The 19,375-nt window shown below is 41.0% G+C and overlaps 2 protein-coding genes across 5 annotated transcripts in view; one reads left to right on the forward strand and one right to left on the reverse strand.

Moving 5' to 3' along the window:
• Nucleotides 1-10,265, reverse strand: part of LOC112969687 (NACHT, LRR and PYD domains-containing protein 3-like) — a 55,461-nt gene extending 45,196 nt beyond the window's left edge. The window contains exon 1 of the mRNA XM_026073206.1: nt 10,201-10,265. The gene's annotated coding sequence lies outside the window, so the exon portion shown is untranslated. The remainder of the gene's footprint in view (nt 1-10,200) is intronic.
• GATD1 (glutamine amidotransferase like class 1 domain containing 1) lies at nt 10,130-18,842 on the forward strand. 4 transcript variants are annotated; one of them, XM_026073217.1, is made up of 8 exons: nt 10,130-10,232; nt 11,297-11,373; nt 11,767-11,872; nt 12,357-12,464; nt 13,129-13,223; nt 15,537-15,630; nt 17,586-17,697; nt 18,144-18,842. In XM_026073217.1, the coding sequence occupies exons 1-8, from the start codon at nt 10,130-10,132 to the stop codon at nt 18,145-18,147; spliced, it is 699 nt and encodes a 232-aa protein (XP_025929002.1). In that variant the 3' UTR covers nt 18,148-18,842. The 4 variants fall into 4 exon arrangements, with proteins under 4 accessions (XP_025929002.1, XP_025929000.1, XP_025929001.1 ...); XM_026073215.1 differs by having other exon boundaries at nt 18,216-18,842; XM_026073216.1 differs by having other exon boundaries at nt 18,219-18,842.
• Nucleotides 18,843-19,375: the final 533 nt, after the last annotated feature.

Raw genomic sequence — 19,375 nt, forward strand, 5'->3', positions numbered from 1 at the left:
CAGGTGTGAGATGTTCTGGCCAGGCTATTGAGTAGATGCTGACGCAGTACTTGCATACACTACATGAGGCTGAAGCTTGTGCCTCTTTGGTCCTTCCGTTATTGGAGCAGCAAAAATACAGGCACAGAAGTGAGGTTCTCAAACACTTGAGGGCTTACTCTCAGCTGAAGTCAATGACTGGCATTTCAGTGGGCCTTAAAGAATCAGCTTACATGCATGGAACATGCTGCAGCTYTCTTTTATTCCCCATTAGCTGCAGGATCAAGGGCACAGAAGATGCAAGGATTTTTCCATTTAACTGGGCTGCTCAAGTGTTACCATTCCATAAAGTAACGCAAGACTGCTGGGCCATGAAAATCCATGCCTCATTCAACTAATCTTGCTGATAAGTTGATACTCAAAGTACACAGGTGATATGACAGATCATAGTCATTGATTTTCCAAATACATGAGTTTGGCTCTACCCTGCACTATTGTTCTGCTTGCTATTTTGTAAAGTGTTTGYTCTGTTCAAATGCCCTGATAGGCAGCACACTGCGAGTCATACTCTATGCTGTTTGATGCTATGCTCTTCTGACTAAATAGATCAGGTTTTGCTAAAAATATAATTTGGATTAAATAGMATTTGGACAAACAGAATTTTTACATGTTTCTCTTGTTCCCATTTCTTCTTCAGTTGCTCCCATCTTGAAATTTGTGATCATTTCCATTCTCCTTTGGTTTCTCATAATGCAGAGCTCCAGGCCAGGATCCCAAGAATAGAAGTTCTTGGTTGTTCCTGTCTGTGCATGATGATGCTACAGTACCAAAATTCTCAGCAGGAAGAGAGGAATGTTTAGTTATCTTTGCAATAGTAAAGACCTGCATCATATCCCTGGTTTTGACATAGGAGCTTCAAGCAGTCAAGTTTTTGGGGTAATTTGATAAGAAGGAGGATGTCATACAAATTTCCTGTATTAAAAACCAAAAAAATAAACAAAACATGTGGCTTTATTAATTTTTGAGCAGCCCTTCTTAACCCTGGCACCTTTTCCTGAGTCACTGGTAAGGACTCTCTCAATTGGAATCTTTTAAAGGTGCAGTCTCAACTCTCCAGTAAAAATCAACTCTCTTCTCGTGGTAGGTGCAGGTTGTTTACAAACTTGTGGAGAAAGTAAAATTGGAGAAAGGGAACTCGAAGGTCAGATTACAGGGGATTTTTTTCTTTTGTTTTGCTTTGATTCTATTACTTTTCCAGGGACTGACCCAAAGCCCTTTGGAAGTCAAATGGAAAGGCTCGGATATTATTAGGGGGGAAATGCCTGATGACATGTTTGAAGCCACAGGCACCTTTCCACTGATATCAGTGGGTTTTGAATCAGACCCTGAATGTGTTTTCCAATTAATAGTATTACAGAGTGACACCTTGATTTCTTCCCTGTAGAAACAGACCTGCTTGTCACTTACACATATTTACCTGTGTTCAACATACAGGTTTGKTTTTTTATTTTCAGAAACAATATGCTGCTAGATACATTTCCTGGAGGGAAATGGACACCTACCTACACACAAAGCTATACAGCTAATTTATACCTTGTTGAATTTATAATCTTGTCTATGCTTCTATGGACACTTTGTATGGGCTGCAGCTCAAATCCTAAAATAGTCAAGAATTTTTCCTTTCCCATATAGTATTCTATTTACTTTAATTTAAAAAAAAAAGCGTATAAATGCAATAATGCAGGTAGACTAGAAATACTAGATTGAAAATTAAAGTAGTTTAGCTTGTCCCATTGTGACTGACAGTGTTGTATGACACCCAACGCTGTTCCCTAACATTTTCCAGGCTTTCTACGTAGCTGAATCTAGTATTAGCTTTGAAAACCCATTGTATGAATGGTGGGTGGATGGGTTGGAAACGTGTGCTCTCTACACACTGTATGTTACTCACATCAGAAGCTGTATGGCCACTCCATATGCTGTGAAACTGTAAATGATTCCCAATACACCTGTAACTCTTACCAGGATTGTGAGAAATAAACTATATATAGATATATATATATACATAGATATATTGTATAATTCCTCACGTGAGCATCTTTGTGTATTTGGGTGTGTAAGTGAAAATGGCTATTCTTTCTCTCACTCCTTAGTCATGAAAATGTTTCCTGCAGGCTGAATATTATGCTAGTATTAGAGATCCCAGTAAGAACTGTAGTGAAAGGCAGTCCCTGCCCCAAATAAATTCCAACCTACTGAAGTAAAGCAAACCAAGGACGATTATTATTATTTCCACAGAGGAACTCAAGCGTAGAGCAATTAAATGACTTACCCAGAGTCACACAGAAAACCCTTTTTGATCCCAATGATCCCTCATTCTACAGGCCAGTCTCCAGGCTTTGCTGCATGGTTGTTTGTTGTATAAAATGTTGATCCCTCACCCATCAAATTAGGGTGCTTTCTGATTTACTTGCTTTCATTTTTAACTGGCCCAGGAATGTCCRTCCTCACAAGGAACAAGCAGTCCCTTGAGCATCTGACTGATGACTGTAGGATTCTCCGCTCATCAGTGAGAGCCAGAGGATTCCTGTCTGACCAGTCAGAAGGGAGGAGGATTTCAGCAGCGCATGTCATGGTAAATGAGTTGTCGTTACATTGTACCAGCTGTGAATGGGGTCTCTGCAAAGTCTGCAGGCTTCTGGAAATGAATTTCTTAGGAACTGGGAAGACAAATATTAGAAACTCCTTGGGGGTCAGGAAAAAGGGACAGCTTTTAGTTGCAAAAGCCTTAAATATGTGAGATTTTTGCTGCAGAAACTCAGCTGAAGACTCAAGTTTTAGATTGTCTTAATATTCATGGAAGCAGAGGAGTAARTAGATTCTTCTTGTCTGAGTCTGAATCCTGAATCCGAGAAGCTGGTAGAGGTAGATGCCTGGTCCTCCCCACTGCCTCCAGTTAAGGTGCAAGAAACAGTGCATAGATGTGCCTGATGAGTAGTGGATAAGCCATGCAGGAGGAGATGGAAATCTCTCCTGCTTTGTAAGGGTGAGGAGAGAGTATTGTCTCAAAGGAACTGATACTCTTCTTCAGTTACTAGGCTGGGGCAAACTCACCCCTTTCCAGTGACAGATTGACCCATCTCCTCTTAACAGAAGGCGGGGTATGCAGACATGACTGGAAAGGCAGCAGGGACGGTGCAGCAAGAAGTGATACTCCGATCTGGAAGGCTTCCCCATAGTTTGAAATCAGTGGAGGTACCTGGCCAAAATGTCCTCTCCAGTCTGGGATGAAACAGTGCTGCTTGCTCTACAGAGAGGAGGAAGGATGGCCTGGGGAATCCTCCCATTGTTTCTTCTTTAAACAAAAATGTGTTCTCACTGCCAAGGAAGGCAGCAACATTATTGACAAATATACAGAGAGTGAAAAAATTTATCAGAAATGCTCTTGTTTGGTCCCAAATGTCCCAATAAGTAGGTACAATCCTGCAATAGCTTATTTGCAGATATGCAAAGCATGTCCATACACAGAGTATTAATAATATATAGCATTGTATAACTTGAAGGTGCATATGGTAGAGCTGGTTTTATAGAAGGCCTGACAGTTTTCTCTGGCTAGGATGATTCACTGTTGGCTAAAGGGGTGGGAAAACTCATCTGAGGCAGAGAAGTCCTCCTTTCAACAGTTGAATTCCGTCAAGGAGATGCGGAGAACCCATCTGTAATCATGTTAGGGGYTCTCAGCCTCTGCTGTCAGCATCTAAAGCAGTGGCCTTATAACATATGTGAAACTTTCCAAATGTTGTTCACAGCAACTGGAAATTAAAAAGATGTGATTGATGCCAATGAGCACAATGTGCTTAGGATCTGTAGCATGCTGCTTCCTGGGATTGCTGACCAGCTACTAGCAAAGGCAGGAAAAACACCTCTTTCTAGAGCAAATGGCTCTCAGCCACTGYATATATTACAGATCATTTTGAAAGAGTCTCCATTTCAGCAGGGCCTTCTGGCAGCAGAAATTCACATACAGGTGAACTAAGCAATGAAGGTGAGAAACTGGTTTGCTTCAGCAGTTGTCTAGAAAATAAAGCTCTTCCATTTCACGAAAGGCTAGATCTCAGCCTCCTGCTCCAGTCTTTCTTCGGCAATGAAAAAAACATGTTAACAGTCACGAAGTTGGTTAACAAAGGGGCTTTCCCAGCAGGGAGACTTTCTAAGTTAGTGTCAGGTTGGAAAAGCAGGTTCCAAATTGCCTCATTCCCAGACCCTGAAATAGCTGCAAGGGGAATGACTGGTCACTTCCTACGTGCTGTAATGAGTATTATCATCTATGCATCTTAAAGTCCCAAGCTATTCTTAAGCAGTGTCTTCAAAGCAGTCAGGCACCAGGTAACCTGAGGAAACAGGGTTCAGGTGCTTTAGAATCATATTCATGTCCCCGCTGCCAACCTGTTTCGGGTTTGGAAAGACCAATGCTTAGCATCCAGCCTAGCACCTTCCTTAAAAAGGGTTACAGATTGTAGTGCGAGTCTCAAATGYTTTTCCAAACTTTTATTTAAGCCCTTGTGTGCAGGGCAATTTCATTTTACTTTAGGAGCAGGGTGGATTTTCTGAACGGCACGAATATTTGCTAAAAAATTTCACAGACTTTCTGGAGGTGAAGTGTGCAGACCCATATGAGCCAGATTGTTTAGGAAACCAAAGCTATCTCCTTTCCTAAGGCTAACGGCTATATTTGCAAGTGGAATAAACTCTTCAGCCTTGCAAAGATAGAAAACAGAGATCCAATGGTGTCTAATTTAAACACTCAATTAATGCAGGATATTAGGTCATTTTTCTCTCCCATGTCATTTGCACTTGATTTTCCATAGTCTTTACCTACTGCAGACTCTAGTTACAGGCAAAAAAAAAGTCTCCACACACATCTCTCATTCTGCTTTGAATCCAGAATCTGATAAAATTTGGAGATGGTGGTAGTTTTCTTCATGGAGACACTCAGCATTTGAATGGCATAGGCACTGGCCACCTGAACCAGAAGTATACTGAAGTACAAAGTTCCAGGCAGGGCACGAGCAGAAACTGAGTAAAAATAAAGCCCCAAAGGAAATCACATTTGCTGTTGAGCTGCTCTCCTCTGGGTAAGCTTTCAGGCAGGTTTTCCAATGGTATTTCTCTTAAAAGATGGGTGATGGGCAGAAAATTCAGCTGAGGCTGCTTCACTCTCCTCCCTCGAATAATTCTCTCCAGCGCATTCTGGTGTCACAGGCTCTGACCATTCATACCTGTGACTGAAACCTTGATGACTCYGCTGAACAGAGGACATCCTGTGCAAGCTGTTACATCTTGCGGAGGGAAAAAGGTAGATGAAAGAGGGAATGGGTTAAGGACTATCCAAAGCAGTGCTCAAGAGCACTTAACTAGTGCTAGCTTTGCTCTCTTGGTTCTCACCATAACTGCATCAGTGTCTCCGTGCCTTATCTCTGTTGCCATCACTGAAAAAAAAGCAGTGGGGGAAAGGTTGGTTCAAAGAAATCATGTCCTGTTATTCCATTTTCACAGCTTTCTTCTCTTTTTYACTGTTCCTAAAGAGGACTAAGTATCAAACAAACAAGGATAGCACTGCCTCCTTTTGTTTAAAAATCTGTTGCTGCCAGGCGCCAGCAAGGTGAAGCTGAATCTGGCGAACTCTGAGACCCAGGGGTTCCTCCCATCCCAGTGATAGATACAGGGTGCTGTAGTTTCCATTTGCAGGTCCAGCCAATACTGAAGCTGAGTGTGTGCTCTCAATAGGTACACACACACACACACACACACACACACAGGGCCAACACAACCAGACTGCAGAGCATTTACTGGCACCCACAGAAACACGAAGAGCACTCACATAAACAGGAACAACACAGTCTGATCCCATTCTCCCTCTCCAGTTGATCAGGATTGAGGTTCTCTAATGAATCATGCATATACCATCACACTCTTGATTCATAAACACACCCACRCTCACGGACCACTCAAATATTACCACTGGCTTTCAATCTGTCTAATATCCCTGTCCGGATCCCAGGCCCATTACCTAGTGATCTCCTCAGACTTGATCAGATGGGGTTTTTCCAGCTGTGGGTCTTCTCCTATTCACCAGCTAGTCCAGGTRGTGATCAAGCACAGGGCCAGACAAGCATACTAACCAGCAGCTTGCTTACACTCCACTGGCCCCTTTTATACTCCTTTTTCTCCATTTTCCCAGGCTTGTTTTTCCTCTATGCACCTTGATCCCTCCCTTTCTCCATCCCTGTCTCCTCCCAAATAGCAACTTGCAGCAACATGTGCTTTTAGCTCCACAGCTTTCTTATCCAGTCTCCAGTGTGTGTCAAGCAGAGACAGTAACCATCAAACACACAGCATACTATAATTCTTGATTCTTCCTCTTTCTCATTTTTTTCTGAGGAATGATCTAGAAATGCTTTTAAAGACTCTCTTGGGCAATACATTCTACAGAGTAGAAAGCCAGCTTGAAAAGAGGGGACTGAATATGCACAGACTTTCTTAAGAAGAACGGTTTTGTAGCTGGAAGACCACTTATTTTATAACCACAGTAATGTCCTTTTACCAGTATGACCTTGCCAGTTAATCCATGCCCAGTTAATGATTGGAAGAGATGAGGCTCATTATGCACTAAAGGTAGATCCATAAATCAGTATCCTTATCATCCCATCAGTGTCAGCTGTACTATATCTCTCATAGAGAGTTCAATTACTTTATCAGATGGGAGAGCTGTAATTATTAGTGCATGTTCTAGGCCACTGTGCAACTGCCTTAGGAAGACTGGATAGCTCTCTGGAGAGGGAAAAAAAAAAAAGGATAAAATTAATCTTTCCCTTCATTGATGATAAGCTTCATTGGGCAGTTAGACTGATCTCTACATAATTCTGACCTCACCAAGGCATGTGAAAATTAATTAGCCACACTTTCTGTATCAGTTGGCGAGTCAACCCTGTATTCTGCAGAAGGCGCTCRCTTCTTTTGAATGAGCCAGACATGAGTCAACTCTGGCTGTGACCTGCRTGCAGACACTAGTGCGGTGCTGAGAAGGAATCAGTGATCCCCACAGATAGTCTGAGTGCCACCCTGTGTGTCCTCATACCTTCTGGCTAGCACATAGGATGGGCAAAACAAGCTTGCATCTTGGGGGAAAAGAATAAGTTTTTGTTCAGCTCTAGTTTTGTGGCTGGACTGAACCTTGCGATTAATTGCCCAGTAGAAACCTGAAAGAAAAACTACTTAAGCGAGTTTCCTTCTTCTAGTTGAATTGCTTTAATTAAGTATTCTCAAATTATCAGTTGCAAAAATATCACATAGGAAATACATTGTTTGAAATGAAATTTAAGTCCTGGTATCTAGCAGCATAKGTGTTTTGAGAGAAATACAAGTATGGCCTACCTTTTCATATTAGTGTGTTTTAACCAGTGTTTATGTGCGTGGGTTTGTGGCAGGAAGGGAAGGTTTCAACACGTGCTTGGGAAATGTAGATACTGTATAAATGCTTCAGCAAAATATTCTTTATTATTACACTTCATAAGACTTCCACAGAATACTGAGAATAAACTTATGGGGTTTCTAGCCCTCCTACATTATTTCCTGAAATCAAAATATTATGAAAGACAGAGGCTATGTTTACAATTATCTTTTTAAACTATGTATTATTTTTCCCTGCTCCATTCTACTCCAATCATCATTTATAGAAAGAAAATGGTATGATACCAAATCACTGCACTTGAAAAGATAAGCACTGCTGTTTTACTAGACTAGGTCTGAAGGGGAAACACTCARCTAACATAACATAACCATTAACATTCAGGCTCTGTCAAAAAGAGCAGTCAACATGAAATAGCAAATAATTTTTACAGTCCTCATGATATTACTGCAGTACCAGTTACTTCTCACACTTGTTAACCACCCAGATTAAGCACAGAGAGACCRCAAAGCTTAACTAGTGCTTGCTGGAAGAGAATTCAACAGATCATTTACAAAATCTACCGGTCATGCATTCTGGTAAAATTGAGACATTGGCATCCACCAAGTAGTGGAACATTAAGTATTAAGACATCAGCGTACAATTTAAYATCCTAGCAACCGGGGCTCCCTTGCCTGCATTTTTTTCTTGCTCTGTTTTGACTCTAAACTGTTGCCAAGTCATCTAATGCTTCGCATTTTCGGCAGTCTAGGGAGGATGGGAAGAGCAGAACAGGATTTGAGAYGCAGTTTGCTTTCTGCTCTTGGGTTCAGAAAAAAACCCACCAGATTCACAAGTAAGGAGTGAGCATAAATCCCATTCTCAGTGACATAAAGGCTTTAGACTGCTGGAGTGGCATTAAGTCCCCTGCAAGGTAGCTAAACTGAGCAGTGACTGGTATCCYTTCAGTGTTTTTTATTGTTTTCTGGTAGCTAAGCTGGAGTAGAAAAAGAAGAACATCCAGACATCTCCAGTCAGCAGAAAGTGGTTTCAGAACACCCCTTTGGTGAGGAAAGGATACAGACAGACAGATGATTGAACAGATGGACAAACAGATAGCATGGTGGCAAAAGCAACATWTCCTTTAGGAAAAAATCAGGTCCCTTCAAATAAATAAAGCAAAACAATGTCAGAATTGCACTGTCTTTGTTTTCTATCAACCATTTTATAGTGGCATTGTTTCTTTATAACATACTATCAACCATCAAGATACAAATCTATTAAATTAGCATAGAGATGAAAAATGMAAAATCAGAAGCTGAACAAGGTTTACAAAAATTACATTTCCTCTGGTGAACTATAGAGCCAAGAGCAATGATACCTGCAGTAAATGAACATTTTTTTGGAAGAATAATGAGTCATTAACAATTACAAGTATACACAAGAAAGACAATCTGGAGCAGATATGAAGGATGGGAAAGACAGTTTCAAGAACATTTGGATGATCTTATTTAGTTTGCAATTCTGATATTCATTTCAGTGGCTCCAGGAAATCACCCAGTTCCGCATCCATGTATTTCATCTTTCATTTTTTCAGCAAATCACTCTGACAGATTCTTGGTTCTCTCTTATGATCCCACATATTGTTAGCAGTTGTGACTTCTTAAAGGATGCAAAAAGAGCAGAATGCATTTCCTCTGTCCCCCCCCAACATCCTGAGACTATATATACCAAGGGTGAAAGGCATCAAGAGCAAATTATAAGAGAGATATCAAATGCCAGTAACTTAAAAATAGCTTTAGTTTCAAGAAGGAGTTATCATCTTGTGCATCAAAAGCACATCACATCACTAGCACAATAAACCATCATTAACGGTGGCTTGGACTTCACRGGAAAGGTTTTGGTATTTAGTCGGCTGGGTGGTTAGAGCGGAGGTGTTATGTGGTTAGAGCAAGGCAATTTGAAAGCTAACTCACTAGCACTCTTTGGTCAGCTGTAGCCTCTCCAACAGGACAATGAAAACTAGTTGCCATTTTGACATGAATGCCTGCTTTTTCTTTCACCAGCCGCAACATGGTGTCACTAACTTCCCCTTCTCTGATGGGGAGGCGGTCAGCAGGACAGTGTTCAGTGTTTCAGCCCTACTGGGGTACCAATATGAAATCTGATGAGGAAAAAAGGCTTGCTATTGGAGCAAAGCTTGACAAGCAGGTCTCTAATGAAAACATCGCCCTGCTATGCAGAGGAAATAAAACATTAACACCCTCACGGCTTGGTGAGGCCCGCACAGTACATCCAGACACTGACTGGGGTAGGCATCAGCGTGGGTGCGAGGCAGGGAGCTGAGGCCAGGATTATTGTGCTCATCCACGGGCAGGTGAATCCACGCTGCTCGAACAACGCCAGCCGTTAGGTATCGGCAGCCCCGGGGAGGCAGGCGGGACGCTATTCCCGTGGTGTGTGCAGCGGGTGCCTCCCCACGGGCCACCGAAGGGGGGTGAAGAGGCACCGCGACGTCCCCCGCACCCTCACGGAACCCCAGTCGCTGCTGGCAGGCCTGCGGCTGCCGCCCCCTCCSCCCCCTTTCCGCTCTTCCCCCTGAGGCGCCGCGCGCTTCGCCCAACGGCCGCCCGCCCGCCCAACGGCGCGCGCTCCCTTCGCGCATGCGCAGCGCGGCCGGGCGGCGTGAGGCGGCGGGGCCGCATGAGGAAACAGCCGCCGCCGCCGGGCCCCGCCGCTCCCCGCGCCATGTCGGACCGGCTCGGCAAGCCCACCTGCCTCATCGTCGCCAGCGCCGCCGCCGCGGGTGAGACGCTCCCGGCAGGCACCCCCGTCCCGCCGGAGCCCTCTTGTCCCTTCAACACGGCGCGCTCCCTCCGGCCTGCGGTGTCCTTCTGGCCTCCCCCCCGGCATGCCCGGCTGTACCGTGCACGCCTCCCCTCCCCTCCCCTCGGCATGCCCAGCAGTGCTGTATATGCCCCTCCCGCATGCCCAGCTGTGCTCTGTGCGCCCCTGCACCCTACCCCACGCGGCATGCACCCACAGCCGTGCACGCCCCTCGGCACGTAGTCGGTGCTGTGCCCGCGCCCCCGTGCGTCCCCAGCCGTGCTGCGCGCACCCCTTCAAAGGCACGCAGAGCTTTTCTGTGTGCGCTGTTTTCAGTGCACGGCTGCGCCTGCCCTGTGCCCCCTACGTGCACGGCTGTGCTGTGTTCAGGCCTTCTGCATCCTCAGCCGTGCCATGCGCTGGCATCCCCCTCTTACCCTGCATACACACTCCTGCCATGCRTATGCATACATCCCAGCGTACACAGCTCTGCAGCGTGTTTGTAGACCTGTATCTTAGCAGTGCGTACACAAGAGTCTCTGCATGTGCAGCTGAGCTGTGCAGATGTGTACCTGCTCTCTGCACACGCTTGCTGCCCCTGCATGTGCACCTGTGTTGTGCATGTATGAGCTTGCTTTCCATGCATGCATGACTGTGATGTTCACAGGCATGCACACATGCCTGTGTCCCTGTGTGCACAGTAGTACTATGTGAATACATGCCAGCATGCTGCCTTGTACATATACCTGGTTTTGAGCTGTGCTACACTCACAGATATACCCGGATATACCTTTTTTTCTCCTCTTTCCTTCCTGGTGCCCCCAACCCAGACAAACAGAATATCTTCCTCATGTATCTCTCGATACATAGCGATAATGAGGGCTGTGTATTTCTTAAATTTAAAAATAACACTTCGAAATTCTTRGGAGTTTTTAAGATGAACAAAAAAACAAGTTTGTGTACCTTGCTGGGTAAAATGTACTAGTATGATTTGGTTTAAAATGCAATGACTCTTTCCTTAAATTGTTGGACTCTGTTTTGCAGGTGTGTCAGCCCAGTCCTTCCTTCATTGCTTTACACTAACTAGCTCTGCTTTTAATCTGCAAGTTGCTACTCCTGGGGTAAGTAAAAATGGGAGGGTAAGTAAAAATGGGAGGTTACTGTGATTTAGTGTGAAACCAATTGATCAAAGAAGTAGAATACTAATTATTTTTGAGAGATGTTTTATTATTTTTACCAATTAAGGTACTCTTTTTTTTAAACTTTGGTTTTCTTAATATTGAGCTGAAGACATGAAGACATGCTTCTTGTGGTTCTGAACTTCACTCTCCAATATCTGTTTTCCACAGAGTGAAGAGATGAATCTTAAAGAACCTCTTCAGTAGAAAAATTGAAAAAATTCATTGCTTTGATAGCTAAAGTCTCACAGAATCTTACACACTTATCCTTCCAGAAACAAAACAGAAGTCTTTGTAGTGATACTAACCACAGTCTTTGAAACATGTTTCTACTAGGGGAAATCAATTGATTTTGTGGATGTGAATGAAAGCAACATGCGTTGGATACAGGACTTCCGTATGAAATCTTATGCAAGCCCTGCCAAATTGGAGTCAATTGATGGTAAGGGTCCTTACAATTGGCCCGTGTGTCATCTCCATTTATTACGGAAACAGATGCTTCTTAATATTAGGTTTTTAGGGAAGTAGGATACTGAAAAGAAATACAACTTGTGTTTTAAGACAAAGCCCTGACAACTACAGTTGCTATTTTTTTAAAATTTATCATTGAGTGGTAATTGTGTAGTGTATTACGTGTTGTTAATTTTGGAAATGCATAAACATTTTCCTAAAGTAGAAGCCATCAAACACAACAGTTTTAAGCTTTTTCTAGATTAGACTCTCCCATCGGAAATGTGTGTTCTATGTCTTAAATAACTCTTTTCCCCACATAGGTCTGGTAGTTTCTTTAGTTCATTAAGTTTATGTAGTATTTGACTGAGCTATGTGGTATTGTCTTAATTTTGTCAAATCCAAAATGGAATTATGATCAGGCTCATTTTGCTTTTATTTGTATGACAATCTATTTATCTTTTTTTCCTTACTAGGTGCTAGATACCATGCATTGTTGATTCCTAACTGTCCTGGGGCTATGACTGACCTTGCAAACAGTGGATACCTAGCTAGGATATTGCAGCACTTCAGCACTGAGAACAGTAGGTGAACATCATTAGATATTTGTGTTGAATAAAATAGTCCATACCACATCACTGTTCATGCAAGACTGTTACCTTACTGTAAGTGTTTTTAGGCATCATCACAGAGGTCTCAAAGATTTAAAATTGTTTACATAATTGAAGAATGTTGCAGCATGCAGAACTGGAAACAGCTTCTTTGGATAAACGTGTGCTCTCTTTAAAAAAGACGTATCCTCTTTGTGTGAATGTATAAAAATAATAGCAATAGCTTTTGAGTGTATTTGTAAGAAAAGAGTTATCTGCCTTACAGTGATACAAGAGTTACTCTCTTCAGGTCAGATAGGAATTGAATTTCAGATGCAGATACAAAATGTTCCAGAATCCTCACTGAAGTCCGGATTGATCAAGACTTGTATGCAGTTACCATTTGAGCATGTGTATTTCCCTTAGGCTAAATTGGACTGTCTCTGGCCTTAAAGTTAACCACCAGTAACTCTTTGCAAGACTGGGGAAATTCTTATGTAGCGTGCAGAAAAGAACACTACACCCTAAGAGTGTGTAAACAGTATGGTATAATTTTATTTCAGATAGGCAACACAATGTGACATGAAGAATCTTGTTTTGACGATTTAAAGATACTGTTTCTGAAATGCACTTTTTTTTTTCTTTTTTTTTTTAATAGAACCTATCTGTGCGGTGGGACATGGAGTTGCAGCTTTGTGTTGTGCCACCAATGAGGATAAATCCTGGGTGTTTCAGGAATACAGCCTGACAGGGGTAGGTAACTTTTGCTGTTTCAAGACTTTTTTTGCTCTTATGAGACTTTTTTGCTGTACAGGGGGCTGTGATTTGAGGTGATGCTGCCAGTGTTTCTGGTCTTATCCTAGAATTTCCTACAACTATAAATCATCAGTTTGGTACACTAGACTTGCTTTCAAGAGTTGGGAAAATTGTCCTTCACAAGGGGCCCGACACTGTATATATGAAGGGATTATCTCACTACATACATACAAACTGTTGTTTGGAGAGTGTTCTTCTCATTGTTTCTTAAACTCTAAATTGACTCAACAGAATGCCTGAACTGACTGCTGCAGCTCTTTGGATTCATAGTTGAGGGCTTTTAAGAGTTACCTTGTTGAGTTTCATGAATGCTGGAGGTAACTTTTATTTCTCAAAGTTCTTTTGCTTTTAAAATATAGAGAAAGTTTTAGGAAAAAAAAAAAAGCTGTTTGTACAAACTGGCTTCTAATTCAAAATGTGGGTAGATACTGTTGATGTTTTGTTAATAGTACTGTCATATCTCTGACCTCACAGACTACTGCATTTATATAGGACCTATACCTATTCACCAAGGTAGTGCAGACTTATACAGTACAACTTTTAGATTTGAGAATTTACACACAAAGTTAGGAAATGAAGTTTGTGGCACTCTCAAAAGCTATCAAAGAGAGTCCTGGTGTGCTTATATTTGGTATTGCAATCTATGATAAAAATTTTTATAATAAGATGCATAATATGTCCTAGTTATGGTTGCTATGGAAACCATAAAATTCACGTTCCTTCTCTGCATGCGAAATCTGAACTATTATATTGAAAGTACTCATTAATTTTTCTCTCTTCATGAAAGTGCAGACCTGGTTAGCTGTTGGACTTTGAAATGCACATTTGGATACAAATGCTGTGTTACATGCAGAGTCTAAATAAGAATACTATTTACTGGGGATTGAATCTGAAGGACAGCTTAAGTGAAGTTAATCACGTATGCACTGTTCGGGGTCCAGACCTGCGTTTTCTGCCCAGCTAAATAACTGGTCTGTACCTTGCTCATCTGTGAGTGCAGAAGCACAATATTCTTTTATATTCTGTTTTGAATGGTTTATCCACAGAGAGAAATGTTGGCTAGAGGTGCTGCAACATGGGTATAAACCTGCAGTTCATTCATGGCTTGAAGATAAACAACCAGTGCTGCAGTATAGGTTTTTATTTAAGAGTGGACATGTTTTGGGTTTGAGGACTGTGAACATCTGAATACCAGCACCTCTAGACCATGATAAATCGAAGGTCAAGCTGTGTGCTTTTGGAAAAGAGGCTTCCCTTACATTAACATTAAAGTCTTAAGTTATTTCTGGGGTCACAATGTGAGAGTTTTTAGTATGCTCGCTTGACTTTGCTGGGATACTTTAGTAACACAATGGAGCACTTTCAAAATCTACAGTAGGGCTATATTTTTAATTGTTTCTATTTTAAAATAGTCTGTGTGGTTAGGTGAGCAAATACAACAGTGAGACTATCCAGTTGCAGTAACACCTTATTGGAGCACTGATCCTGAGACAGAAATTGAATGCCTCTTGATATCTAGATTTAGTGTACTCCACCAGCCTCACTGTGGTGTGTTTTATTACAGCTAAGCAGCAAAGTGTTTTAAGCTCTTTGTCAAAACTAAGCTATAATTCTGTCTGTTCTGTGGGTACAAGATGTTGTTTCCTCTCTCTATAATGATAATTACACTGAATTTAATTCGGATGGCAGCCAGTACCTTTATATTCCCTTACACTTGTAGCGCGGAAAGTGTATTTTAAAACATCTTGAAAACTAGTCATTTGGAAATTTAATTAAGTGGAATTATAAATATAATTGCAAGGCATGATGTTGTGTTAGTCCCTGGAAAGCTTTGTAGTTCGGGGAAAAGAGAATCGCAGTTGTGACATCCATTAGGGTTGTTGCTTAGTCATCCTAATTAAATAGGAAATGTTTGAATGTTGATAACACAAAACGCAGATATCCTTTGTGGTCTGAATTCAGGAACACTTCCTGCAGTTGATATTCCAAAATACACTTGGTTGGTATCATTCTTTCTCTGTCTCTTTATTTGGTTCACATAAGAATTGTCAGTTTGCTCCTTACAGGTATGCATAGAAGCTGTCTGTGGTCACTTGGTTTTATGTTTTGTTTCTGTTTCACTTTCTGTATACAGTTGAGAGAATGGTGGTGGGTATAGAAAAATAAATTGTGGAGGGAAGTCTTTTTTGGTTTTGCTCGAGTATTTTTTTGTAAAAAGCAAGACATTTATTTCCTTTTGTTCTTTTTCAGCCTTCTGTGTATGAACTAATAAGGCAGCCTAATTTTGCCAGCTTGTCCATTATTGTGGAGGATTTTGTGAAAGATTCTGGAGCTACATTTAGTGGTATGTCAYGGTCTTCTTGTCTTTGTAGCTGAGTGCTGAAGATGAATGTCATTTTTACACAGGTGAACAGGATTTTGCATTCTCATTTCATGGGTGTAAACAGTAGCCTAGTAGATTAAAAAAGAWTAGTGTTTTAAGAATGAGTGTCATGAAATATTGTATATGCAGAAGTAGGGCGATACGCTACTCTGTGGTTGTCCATGAATGCTCTTTTACCCCGTGGTAAACATGAGGTAGCGTATCCTGCAGTGAAGGAAGAACATGTACTGCAGGGAAGAACGTGCGCAGAAGTTACCATGGATCTGCTGATTCACAGTGACTTGTTACTGTCTCCGTACCTGCAGGGGAGTGCATGTGTGTGCGTAGGTGGTGTGCTGCAACTGGTCCCTTGCCCYGGTGGCAGGGAGCATGTGCTATGTCGAGAGAAGTTAACTTTTAGACTTGGGAATTGCTTTTTTATTCAGATAAATGTGGTTCATCATTTAAAGTTGGAGGGAGTATGCTGAATGGTTGTGGTTGCTTTGATTAGTTGCCTAATAGCTATGAATAATATACTTCTGTGGTAAATCTGGTTTTGTAGTGTTTTCTTTTTATCAAGCACTATATATACATTATTAGTAGTCACAAATGTTAACAGTTTGACTGTGAAATTGTAAAACCTCAGCTTCTGCGATGTGTGAGAAACTAAATCCATTTAAACACAGAAATGTCATTTTTTGATGCTAGATTATTTCTGGAGGCTCAGGGAAAAGTATTGTTTTCCTGTACATGCTKCTTTCTTGCAATACTGGAGAGCTGCAGGGAGAATTAAATAATATACTGTAAATGATTGTTCTTCAGTTATGACTGTCTTTCAGTCTCTTATTTTGTCAGGTAAATTTTTTAGATTGTGTGCTTAAAGAGAGTAACGAGGTGCCCATGGTATTTAAGTCATTAATCCTTTATTTAATAGACTAGTGCTAAACAATAAACTGATACTGTTTGAAATGGCTAGAATAGAAATCATACACATGGAATAGACAGGAAACAGAACCAGGCTCCTAAGGCCACGCATATGTTTTCTCTGACAAGACCAAAGAAATGCCACTGTCTTATCAAAGTGCTGTATATTTGTTTTATCCTCTTCCATCCCTGTGCTATCAGCGTATTTAAATGGCAGTGTGTTTAAATGGCATCTTTGTGCTTTTTGAGTGAGCTACTGCCACCTCCTTCTGCATAATTGGTTCAGTAGTGACAGTTTAAAAGCTAATGTCACACTCATTTGCCTGGTGGTAGTTGTTATGTCATATATTTTTGGTTGAAGTGGTACTGAGCAAATTAAGCAAGAGGAGGAGAAGCATGTGTGAAGGCCCTGAGCCTATATTTAGATGGTTGGAAAGGAGCTGGGAGAGGGGGAGAAAAATGTGAATTTGTCATTACTGGTAAAATAATGTTTCTATCTGGAATTAAAAATACTAGGTGGAGTACTGAACTATTGCTGGCAGATATTAACATGTCAGGGTTTTATAATTGGCCAAAAAATAAATATCTTTCTGCAGGCTTTTTGTAGCAGAGTGGTTAYAACGTTGATGTGATAACGTTGATGACATAAGGAGAGTTTATACTGTATTGCAGGTTGATTAAAACTTGCAGGAATATACTTTGGTGAGGTTTTTTTAGGAAAATCTCTTGAAATACACACTTTGTCCATTTGGTATCAACTGAATTAAGGGACCAGTCCTGCTGTCCTCCTAGAGAAGGACTTCATAGTGAAATTGTTTSAGGATTAGGGACTTGACATTGTCCCTGTCTGTTTTGGGGTTATATGTCAGCATGTCGGTCACCCAGCAGATATGTTTGTTTGAAATAGTTATCTTACGTATTAGAGTTTCATCAAAGACATGATACTGAAACTGTGAAGTAGCGTCCACTCACACAATATTTGTTGTTTTTTGTTCTTTTTCCCCTGTGTTTAGCCAGCAAGCCAGATGCTGTACATGTCGTGCTGGACAGGCACCTGGTGACAGGACAGAATGAGAATTCCACTGTTCTATCGGTCCAAAACCTTATTCTTCTTTGCAATAGCAGGTGAGGCTATAGGGGAGTAAGTACTTAGAATAGATACAGTCGCTAAGCATCTTTTAGTTTTAGGAATATTGTGCCCCTAAAGAAAGTTTTTCCTAGTTTAGCTGCTGAAGGACACATYGACTTTGATGCAGCTGTTCAGTCTGTTAAGTTTTTTGGTAAAAAGCATTTGTGACTGCCTAGAGAAGAAAAAGGGGGTTGGAAATGCACAACTATTTATTTTGAAATAAAATGTAGAACAGGCTTCACTACATATTTGTGTTAAGAGAAGCGTCTCTTCTGTGTAATTCTTTGTGCTTTGGCAAGTTAGCATTTAGTCAGCTACGTGTTAGGATTCTGGGAATGAATGGGTTTCGTTCCTTTGGTAATGGCCTGGTGGTTTGATTGTCTTTCATTTTGTCAAATAGAAGAACGAATGTAAATAACCACAAAAATCTTCTTTTGTTCAGGTGAATGTGTTAAAAGTTTTTTCCTGGCCATGGACTAACAGGTCGTGTCATGTTTGGATGTGTTTCATTCAGCAGGAAATGAAAGAGCAGGTCTCTTTGCAGCTAGGATGGATGAAGAGTCAGCAGGCTAAGGATTTTCTTGTCTGTTAACTGCACAGAAACATCTCTTTAAATTTCTGACATGGCCTATGAAATGACTGTGACAGTGAAGYGGCAATGTCAGGTTTTGCATATATAGAATGGATGAAGACTGTGAATAAGAAAACTTTAAAGTGCATCACACTTCAGATGCGATTATGAATCCAACTTGAATTTTTGTTACTACATTTTTTTTTTCACTGCATCTCTCTCTACACCCTTAAAAAAGCTTCGAGCTCTCTTTGCGAATCATTTGGAGTTTGCAGATCAAATATCAAAATCTACATTTAATACTTCATTGACATGCAATTTGAGGTCTGTTCTTATCCACCTTTTGGTGAGTCACAGAGTTACAGTCTAAATCTGTATCTGTCTTGAACATTTGGATATGCTCGGAATATGATGGAAAATGCGTAGTAAACTCTGTTTAAATAAAGCAGAACCAACTGTTTGAAGGCAGTTCACTGCCGTGATGCTGTTAGCATAATGTGTTTTCTTCCTTGCCTGTTCACATCAGTGGACTTTTGTTTAAAAAAACAACGTTATGTTTGATCAACTGATTTTACATGGTCTTCTAATTGCTTATTTGTTYTACTCTCTTGTGGTGCATATGTTACAATTTTTATTCTATTTGATATGTTTGAAATATTTGTCTCTGACAAGTACATTGCAGTTGTCTCTTGCTGGAATTTTATGGTGAAAAGAAAAAATGTAGGCAATTAACGTGTAACAAATAGATCAACTGAGGAACCAATTTTAAGATGAAACCTGGTTGACTTTCTCTGTTTCTTTTTGAGCAGCAGATGTAACTTGAATTTGAACAGGGAAAGGGATGATCAGACCAAGAATATTTTCCTCTGTTGCAGGCGCAAACATATTAAGGCTATAGGAAAGTAGATGGATTAACAGTTTTCCTTCACTTCTGGAATTGAGAGCAACATCTCAGCAGTGCTCTGTAGGAAGAAGGACCTTTCTGGTTGTGTAAAATTTTTTTTTCTTGATRAGATAATCAGATGTTATGACCAGTCATCAGGTAGAGTAATTTTATATCTTTTCTGTAGAGATTTGATATTTTATTAGTTCTGTCTTTTCTC

Source organism: Apteryx rowi, unplaced genomic scaffold (assembly GCF_003343035.1).
Source record: "Apteryx rowi isolate R43461 unplaced genomic scaffold, aptRow1 scaffold_363, whole genome shotgun sequence".
Lineage (NCBI taxonomy): Eukaryota > Metazoa > Chordata > Aves > Apterygiformes > Apterygidae > Apteryx > Apteryx rowi.